General features: G+C 41.0%; 1 protein-coding gene across 1 annotated transcript in view; it reads right to left on the reverse strand.

Moving 5' to 3' along the window:
• Nucleotides 1-5,431, reverse strand: part of Nup358 (Nucleoporin 358kD) — a 343,965-nt gene extending 338,534 nt beyond the window's left edge. The window contains exon 1 of the mRNA XM_067157834.2: nt 5,298-5,431. Coding sequence (XP_067013935.2) covers nt 5,298-5,369 — 72 coding nt within the window. The 5' untranslated portion in view covers nt 5,370-5,431. The remainder of the gene's footprint in view (nt 1-5,297) is intronic.
• Between the last annotated feature and the right edge of the window lie 4,882 nt (nt 5,432-10,313).

Consider the following 10,313-nt stretch of genomic DNA (forward strand, 5'->3'; position numbering starts at 1 on the left):
TTCCTTTACCTTAAGTAGTCTATCACCTAGCTCTTCACTTTGGAAACATACTGCAGATGTGGGTACAAGCCAGTGTAACAGCTCCACACGGCCCTGTCCCAGATTTTCAAGTTCCGAGGGGTAGATCAGAATACTGCCACAACTAAATACCATTATACTAGCTCACTTGAGGACTATTTTCAAGGATTTTTTTTTTACAACTGACTTTACCTCACATCAACACAGATCCACCAGTTGTGGTGGTGGTGGTTGTTTTAAGAGGAAGTACAACTGGGCAAACATCCTCTATGTAACACTAATCAGAGGGGAAGAAAGGAAGGGATCTGACACATCCAAAAACAAAGGTATTCGCCAAAGAAAGGGCCACGAAGGTCATGAAAACTAAAGACTCCCTAGGCCTGGAGTCCTAATACCGTCGGGGTCAGATCAGAACAAGAGTTGACCAAGGGACGTTGGATAGGATACATGAAAGTGAGGAGCCTGGCACAACTAACTGGAAGCAATGCCAGGACTCAGCTAAGGGCCCCGTGGATGCCAACCCACGCTCTCAAGTTTTTAGACCCCTGGGGTCCCTTTTAGTCGCCTCTTATGACAGGCAGGGGATACCGTGGGTGTTATTCTACGACTCCCATCAACAGGGGGAAAGGAACTCATCATTCCACCCCTTGAACTATTCTTACTTATATACAAAAATGACAACAGACAATGTAAATGCAATCACCTGTGATTCTATTGACCAGCTGTGTGGAAGGGAAATTTATTACTGTCCCTGATAAAGTCCATATTACCTCATGACAGGGCTGCACAATTTGGTGAGAATAACAAAAATACACCCAGCTTAAAACTGTTATGCCATGAGCGACACGCAACGCCTCAATCCTCGATGTGTTTACAGTAACTACAGACCAAATGCAATTTGACTTTTGGTCAGTCACAGCTTAATAGAGGGATTTATTTCTTGTGACCAATCGTTTGTCACTAGCCAGACCTAACCTAACTAAAGCATACCAATGGTCTTGTCTGGAAAACTATTGGCCATATGCACCACCCTTGTTTGAGATTCAGTCATGTTTCGATTTTTAGGATATACACAATATAGTTGGCAACTAGATTTCGAGATTGCGGTCTATGTAAATCGGTATGAACGGCAGGTCGGGATTGGTTGAATGCCTGTGTTGCAGTGCACAACCACCAGATAGTCTTTGCTGCCAGTACTTATTAGAAACATGGAAGAACAAAAGAGAAAAAGTTAGTCCAATTTTTCGGATTTTGAAACCGATATTGCGGCATAATTGTAGAAGATATAACATTGCGTCGTGTATAATCCGAGCTGCTGCTGTTCTGTGTACATTAATAGTATCATCTACAACTGTTAAAGGAACGAGTGATGTAATACCTCAATATAGTGAAGCAGTCTTCATAGCAGAAACAGGATGATTTCTCTGCGTTGGAAATTGTAAATTATTTTGCATTGTTTCTGGAAGAAATATCTTTTTATAGATAAGCAAAACCTTTCCATATATTTCCTATCACTAAGTTCTACAAAAGGATCACCCCTCTTCATTATTATACGTTTGTGCCCATTTCCATTCTGTTCCAGATATTCCAGATATAACAGTTCATCTTCAAAATCATCTCCGAACCTGGCAGCCTTTTTACCTTCTCTGCTAATCATGGTTTATATTTGGTAACCAATCGAACTTGACTGTTTAACCAATACTCAGGGATTTAAATAATAATCAGGAATGATGCTCTGCAGTTTCATTTAAACAAGGTTTAGGAAGGATCTTCAACGCTGATAAGGGTAATGAAGGTTCGTGCACTAGAGCATAAGAGATCTACAGGCTTCGCGGCAGGTGAGCTACCCCTCCTTTGCTTGACATGCAGGTCTAATTCACCTTCTGTCCACACTCAAAAAACAGACAATGTTCACCGTATTATGACATCGTCTGACCTGCACAATATTGGATCTTTAACCTAACTTTAGCAACCCTACAGATGAATCTTTACAAGTTTCACCAATGGAAGAAAAGCTCCTGTTGACCCTTCCCAAAATATAAGTGACAGATCCAACATCACACAGCTCAGATATCCCTTTATTAAACAGGAGTTGCCAACATCTAAGAATGAAAAGGAGAAAAGATCATAGGTCTGGATATAGTCTGGACAAGACAAATGGATAGATTAGGATGTTTACTGAATCAACAGTCCATAGATTGGTTTGATGCAGCATCCCATGTCACCCTATCCTGTGCTAACCTTTTCATTTCGACGTAACTATTATCCCATGTCACCTTATCCTGTGCTAACCTTTTCATTTCAACGTAACTATTATCCCATGTCACCCTATCCTGTGCTAACCTCTTCATTTCGACGTAACTATTGCATCTTACATCTGCTCGTCATATTCACACTTTGGTCTACCGCTACCGTGCTTACCACCTACAGTTCCCTCAAAAACCAACTGCATAACTCCTAGGTATCTTAAGATGTGTTCTATCAAATTAGACAGACCAACGCTGCTAATATAAAGATAGACATAGTTATGGCGAATGATATAACCACATTCTTTTCCTCGGTGTTCTACATCTTATAGAGGGACTACACTTTCACGAGACAGTCAAACATACCTGTCATACACTCTGATATACTCGTCTCAAAAGCAGCTTCAACCAGCACATCGCCTTTTTGCATTGGTTATATTATGATAATTTTTGGATCAATTAACTTAAGATAATTTAAAACATTCGCCTTTTCTCCTGGCCAATGTTTTTTGCCTCCTGTTCGCAAAAAATAAACAAAATTCAACCTCAATGTTTCAACCATTTTAGTCTATTGGAAACTTGTGTTGACAACTGCCCAAAGCAAGTATATGCTTGAATTTTCTTATGAAGAGAATCCATTTCCGTGTCAGACATCTGCTTTTAGAATTCTATATGACAAATTTTCTTTTGGACAAAGATTTTAAATTTGTTTACAATGATTTTAACATGTGTTGAATATGTTATGTCTCAACATCATATTTTATAACTACTATTCCTTAATGTTATTACCTTAAGAAATCACAGTTCAGTTTCTATAAATAAATTATAAATGTCAATGTCCTCTAAACAATGCTTGTTTTAAGATTAAATAAGGCTGATGATGCCCAATAAAAGAAGGGCAAAACATGTCCTCTTAAAATTTAGAATTTCTATGTTTCTTTAACCACATAACGTGGTATTAATTGTAATGAATAGGTGGGGTGATAAATATACTCCTTTTGTAAACTAAGTGACAGTGATGTTTTCAATACAGAACAAAAATGACAGTGATGGTTTGTAATAAGAAAAACAATAACACAAAACCAAAGAACTTCAATCAGTGCAGACATCACACACGAAAGTATTAGACAAACAAAACACATACGACGTAGCACCAAAAGTAGTCTTAACGTAGTGAAAGTATGTATAAATATTCTCCACAAATAAAATATTTCGTATAATTTCTTCATTTATCGCAGATTTTAGACTATTTGTGTAAAAGCAATTATTATGTTCCATTTGGGACAAATATATTACAGTGACATTTCGTGGATGCCTTTGGGCTACATAACCCAAATATTACAGTGACATTTCGTGATCCGATTCTTTCACATAACCCCTAGACCTAACCAATCCAGCCAATGGTCTTGTCACTAAGAATGCATAAGTTAGAAAGCATGCCGAGAGTTATGTGATGTCCGAATCGTGCCAGTTTGGATCTAACCTCACTTTCGCACACCGAGTACGGAACTTTTACCTTATTGTTCTGTATCATACATTGTTTCGTTACAGATTGCATTTAGTTGCATTATTGTGTGCAGGCTGGTGACTGAATGTTTTTGTCTTGATTGCTGGTAATAACATCATATTAGATTATATCACAGCCAATGGAAATGCTAGTGCATGCTTGAGCAATGGAGAATGGCATGTGCTAAATTAAATTATGAAAGTAAATATACTTGTGGGGACTGGTGAGTGGGTCCCTGGCAGCCACACTGAACACTTTTTTAAAATTATTATTTCCAAACAATTGGCTTTGCATCATACCAATACAGACAGGATTTATGGTGATGATGGTATAGGAAAGAGCTAGGAATGGGAAGACAGCAGCCGTGGCATTAAGGTATAATCTCAGCATTTGCCTGGCAGGGAAATGGCAAACCACACGAAAACAACTTCAGGGTTGCCAACCTCAGATGCAATCTCACAGCTGTACGGCCCGAACCACACGGCTAACTCGCTCGGTACATTTAACTTCTACTGCTATTCCTTGGGACCTCCGAGTATTTCAGTTAACCTCATCACTTTCACTACGGTACCTAATACATACAATTTCAGTGAAATCCACCAAGAGTAAAAAAAAAATTTTAAAAATAAAAAAGTTGCAACTTAAGGTCAAGGTATCAGGTTAGTCGAATTACACTCAATTCTATGAAACGAATTTCTGACTTTTTCAGATGTATGAAATACAAAATTAGAAACATAGAAAAATATTTCTATCATCTGTCATCAACTGTCATATTGTGTTATTCAAGTCCCAAGTGTCATGTTCCAAATTTCTAACCAATATAAAGGCCTACAGTGATAAAATGAATTAAAGAAATATTGGAATATTGGAATATCCTTTCAAAATCGGCCAAATATAAACCTTATAACAAATGAAATCCGCATTTATAGTTTCGACAACAGATAAAAGAAAATGACTAATATTTTTGATGTAAAATGTTTGGACAGTGACATTGACCCCTAGCACAGACACTTGCGTCAGATTCTAGAATGTATTAGTAAAAATACAAAATTCCACTAATTGTGTCTGAAGAAGATGTCACTAGCAAAAACTGACACATCACATCTGGCATCGTCGCGAATCTTAAAATACATCATTTAATTTTAGCCAACGCTAAGAAGAAAGGTCCAATTCTCAAATATTACTGCGCAAGATCTTAAGCAAACATAAGAAAGAGTAAGATTTATTAAATACCTATCGAACGAGCTTTATGAGCATTCTATATACCATTTTTTCCACATTATACAAAATATTTAATCCGTCACAATATTTATCTAGAAGAATGCGAAAATTTCCCGCCGCCGAGATACCGGCATAATCACACATACATAGGATACAGAAAGTGAATACTGTCATAAAGTTCAGGGGACTCGAAACCAATGCTGACGCCTCACAGATACACACAAATCCCTCCTATCTTTGATCTATAATAGTAAAAATCAATATTTCGTTCTAAATATTACGCCATAAAGAGAATGGCGGCTTACCTCTGTCTCACTTTTGACTTTCCGATGCACATCTTGTGCATGACGGTCAACGTCCTTCTTAGTACGGAACATGTTTCAAAGTATTATTCTATAGTCTTGTCACAACTAAAATAACCATGTTAGTAGAACAGAAGACCACACGCAAATATTCACTAATTTTAGACCACACGACGTCCCGCAATGTCCGTTAAAATTGGATAGAGCATGGAATAAATAAATATTCACCGAGACAAAGAGATTGAAATGATTGAAAATATAATTCTCTTAAGAAAATAACTTACACACCGAATTGCCTAACAATAGGAACAGTGAATCCTACATTAAAAAACCGGTGTGTAAGTGCTAAATTGACGTATGCATCGTCATGTTTCAGACAATCAGACCAGCGAAAAGTCCGTTTGTCTGGATTGGTAAGGTCCGGTTAGTAACCGTTGTGCTTGGGAGGGAGGGGGGAGAGAGAAGCAGAGAGAGACTGATGGGGGCATGCTCCCAGGTTCGCGTCGCGAAGACGCCAATAAGCCCCTAGCATCCCTTCTAGAGTCTTGCTAAATTGTGACAAAAATAAGGTTATGGGTGCAAGCCACGATAATTGCAAATTACGCGGTTTTTAATTTTCAGCTGGGCTGAGGGGCTTAGACGGTTGAAGCAGTGGCCTTCTGATCCCAACTTGACAGGTTCGAACCTGTCTCAGTCTGGTGGTATTTGAAGATGCCCAAATACGTCAGCCACGTGTCGGTAGATTTACTGGCACGTAAAAAACCTCCTTGCGGGACTAAATTCCGGCACCTTGCCGTTTCCGAAAACTGTAAAAGTAGTTAGGGGGACATAAAGCAAGTAACATTATTAATTTAATTTTCAGCGATGGTCGTGGCCTTGTGGGCACACATGATGCAGGATCTAGTGCAGGCAAGAGAAAATAGTCTTCATGGCAGCTGACCTGGCTGACCAAAGCCGGTAAATAGCAGCAAATAAAATTTTTACAAATCTGAGATTTATTGTGCCTCCGTTTTCATTCTTCTATATAAGTAAGAATACTGCTAGGGGCAGCTTGGTCGGTTCTTGGCAAGCATAAAGGACGGGGATCTCTCCTCTACGCTACTCCGATATCGTTCCACGTCTCTTTAATTCTATTTTTCACCCGGTGAAATCGACACGATACTGCCAAAGTATAAAAGAAAAACCTTGAGGACATATTTACAAGTAAATTACGAATTCCCTTTTTCCTCCTTTAAAGTTTTGTACTTCTAGAAACATTGTCTCTAATAGTCTTCTTGTTTATGAAACATATGCAATGATATATACTAAGCATTATTGCCAATTAGCCCAATTGTAGAAATTTAAGGTATACCGGTAGTGACAATGTAATTTATGACAATTTTTCTTAATTTTCAGAACAAATGTGAGAAAAACACAACATAGATCAACTTAGAAATACTGCGATGCATCTGATACGAGTACAGAAGTCTGTATCAACGCAGTCTTTCTACCAGTCCACTTTGGGCAGCGACCAACAACCATTTCTTCAGACATATGCACTGTAATGTTGGGAGCTAATATGTCTCTGCATACATCGGAGAATCTTCAAATTTCAACAAGCTGCCGGGAGCAATCACCAGGTTGGAGAAGAGTGGCATGCCCCTGGTGGGGTCATTTAGGATTGTGGAAAAAGTCAGGGGAAATTCTGCCCGAATCTCTGGGAAGACAGCCGCTGTTAGCGAAATAAAACCAGATGAAGTGACTTCATTGAAGTTTTGTCCAATCACTTCATGTAATGTTGAGAGATCTTCCTCTCCGTACAAAAGGATTATGCATGATAGGAGAACAAGATTGTTACCGGAAAACATTGAAACGTTGCTTGTAAATTCCTTTTATGGTAAATGAGTATCTCTTATTAAATTATCAGTAATTTTTTCAAGCCTATTTTGTTGCCTATTTTACACGTTAGTGTCTATTTAAATGCCTATTTTGGCTCATTTAAGAGCCTATATGCCTGCTTATTTTAACTGTTTAGTGCCTATAATTCTCATCTCTACCTCTAGGCTTAGTTTCTCCATAAGAGCCTGTGTATACCGGCCATCTTGCGCAAGCTACCCTAGACCGTCTCCTTAAATCCTATGTCTCCCTTGACCCATCTTTCTTCATAAGAGCCTATGTGTAGCCGACATCTAGCGCAATAGCCTCTAGGCCAGCTTTATACATAAGAGCATGCGTATAGCCGCCATCTTGCACAAGCGCCCTTAGGCCGTCTCCTTAAATCCTATGCCTCCTCTAGACCAGATTTCTCCATAAGAGTCTATGTATAGCCGCCATCTTGCGCAGTAGCCCCTGGGCCAGCTTTATTCATAAGAGCCTGTGTATAGCCGCCGTCTTGCGCAATCGCCCCTAGGCCGTCTCATAAGAGCCTGTGTATAGCCGTCATTTTGCACAGAATCATCTGACCCAGGTTAACGAGTTAGTCTCATAAGAGCCTATGTATAGCCGCCATCTTGTGCAATTGACATCGGAAAGGGCCTCTGGCCGTAAAACTATGGTCCTGTGTAGTTAGACTCGTCCATGTGGTTAGGTGTGCTCTTTTATGCGAATCCCCATTGTCCTACTACTTAAGATGGCGTTGCGAGAATCGCCATTGCCCTACTACTCAAGATGGCTTCGGGAAGGGCGTTTGGCCGTAAAACTGAAGTTAGCCCCCTCCAAGATAGCGACTGTAAGGTTAGGTATGCTCTCTTGTGCAAAATTCGCGTCGGGAAGGGCTTCTAACAAGATGGCGACGGGAAGGGCATCTCGTCGTTAAACAGAGCTTGCCCCTCCAAGATAGCGGCTCTGAGGTTAGGCTTGCTCTCTTGTGCGTAAAAAGTAAGGTTAGGCCCCTCCTAGATAAAGTCTGTGAGGTTAAGTATGCAGTCTTAGGATAGTCAATGAGATGGAGGTCTCTCCTGAGGGCCATAGGTGGAGGTGGCCGCCGAATCCCTGAAAAAAAGCTACTGGAGTCCTACAACTTTAAGCGACTGTCCTTGTTCCTTGTTGATACACATAGCGAAACTCAAACAAACGGGGAAACTGCAGTCATCTAAATTGAATCGATATATCGGAATTAATTATGTGAATCCGAGGAATGAATATTACTTCGCTCGCGGCATGTGTCCTCGTGTCGCGGACCGAAAATTGCTTCCTACTCAATGGACTTACAATCCGAGGAATACTACTTCGCCCGCGGGATGCCCAGTCATGATGGTGGCTTCAATAATATTCGTCACCAGTTTCAGATTCGTGTTCATTGCAGAGGGAAGAATTCATATTCCTGAGAAAGAAAATCGGCGCCACAATCGTCCACTCCCAGATGTTCGAGGGTATCCAGGTGACTCCAGACTGTTCAAAATCTCTGCCGTGTAGTTCACAGCCTCATCTGTACGAAATGTCATGTCGATAGACTTTTCAATTTATAGAAAACTGGATAATTCTTCTCTTGGCTGATATATGTATTATTCCTTGTTTATTATTATCGTCTATCTTGTGTCCTATATAGTTGCTGGAAATGTATACATGTCCAACCTTTGTACCCTTTCTCTACAGGGTTTGGGTATGAAGTGAGATGAATCTTCGTAACGAGTTTTTACGACCGGATGAATTTCATGACGTCAACCTAATCAGAAGAGTTAATGAGATGAAATGAATGACATGATATATAATAGTAAGAATGAAGAGAATGAAACACGGCCCCGGCACATAACCTACTACTCTCGAATAGCTCATGACTTTACGTCCCCATCCGACGGACGAATCACCATCAACAATGTCATATGCCCTCACACCATATAATACCATGGACGTAAAATGGCTCCTTGAATTGTGTTCTCTACCTATTGTGACGAGTTGGCGGAGTAGTAAGATAAATTAAAACTAGACTGGTAGCTTCTTTACTAAAATTTATTAACTAATGCTAGTAAATCACTTATACCTCGGTACACAGTCAGGATTCCCTACTACATGGTTCTTTTGATCTCTTTCTTCACTCAATGTTTGTTTTCTCTCCTCGCTACGACACTTTCTGCTGTTCTTTTTTTCCTTCTCTCGATTTTTCCGATCACAGAGTCTAAGAGTAAACGGGGGCACCAGATGGTGACGTAGCCAGACTCTCTCAAATTCCAACATGGCGGACACGGTAACCATTACACTCCCCCTCCTTAAGGCTGTTCGTCCCGAGCTGCACAACGATACGGTGCCAGGCGATCTAGGTGAACAATCATCATCTTACCTCGGGGAGGCCGCCGGATCCGGTAGACAACATCGTTGATCCTTGTGACAATTGTATATGGGCCTTCCCATTGTGGCTGCAGTTTCGATGACTTCCCTTTTGTCCGCACCGGACGGTACAGTCACACACTGTCACCTTCCTGGAAACCCACAGAGTTTGCCAACATGTCCTAGCGGGCTTTTATCCGGTCGCTGGCTACACTTAGATGATGTCGGGCATAATTGTGGGTGTCGTTGAGCCGATCCATCAACTCCCATACATAATCCGTCACTGGCTGATGCTGGTCTGGTGCCGACCCGAACATTAGATCGCATGGCAGGCGGAGCTCCCTTCCGAAGACCATGTTGGCAGGTGCCATTCCCGTCGTCTCATGGCTGGACGCTCGATAGGCCATCCAGAAGAATGACACCCTCTCGTCCCAGTCCCTCTGGTGCACAGAAACCACCTTCCAGAGATGCTCCTCGACGGTTTTCGCAAAACGCTTCACCATGCCATCTGACTGGGGGTGGAGAGGCGTCGTACGGGTCTTCCGCACTCCTTAGCGCTGACCTCTTGCATCAGTCTAGACTCAAAGTTTCTGCCTTGGTCGCTATGAAGCTCCCTCGGGACACAAAATCGACAGTAGAAGTTCTTGACCAAAACGTCGGCCACTGTCGTTGCCTCTTGGTTCGGGATGGCGTAGACCTCTGGCTACTTTGTGAAGTAGTCCATGGCCAGGACGTTGCCTACGAGATATACAAGGCCGGGAAGTGGACCGATAGAAA

This window comes from Anabrus simplex, chromosome 14 (assembly GCF_040414725.1).
Source record: "Anabrus simplex isolate iqAnaSimp1 chromosome 14, ASM4041472v1, whole genome shotgun sequence".
In the NCBI taxonomy this organism is placed as follows: Eukaryota; Metazoa; Arthropoda; class Insecta; order Orthoptera; family Tettigoniidae; genus Anabrus; species Anabrus simplex.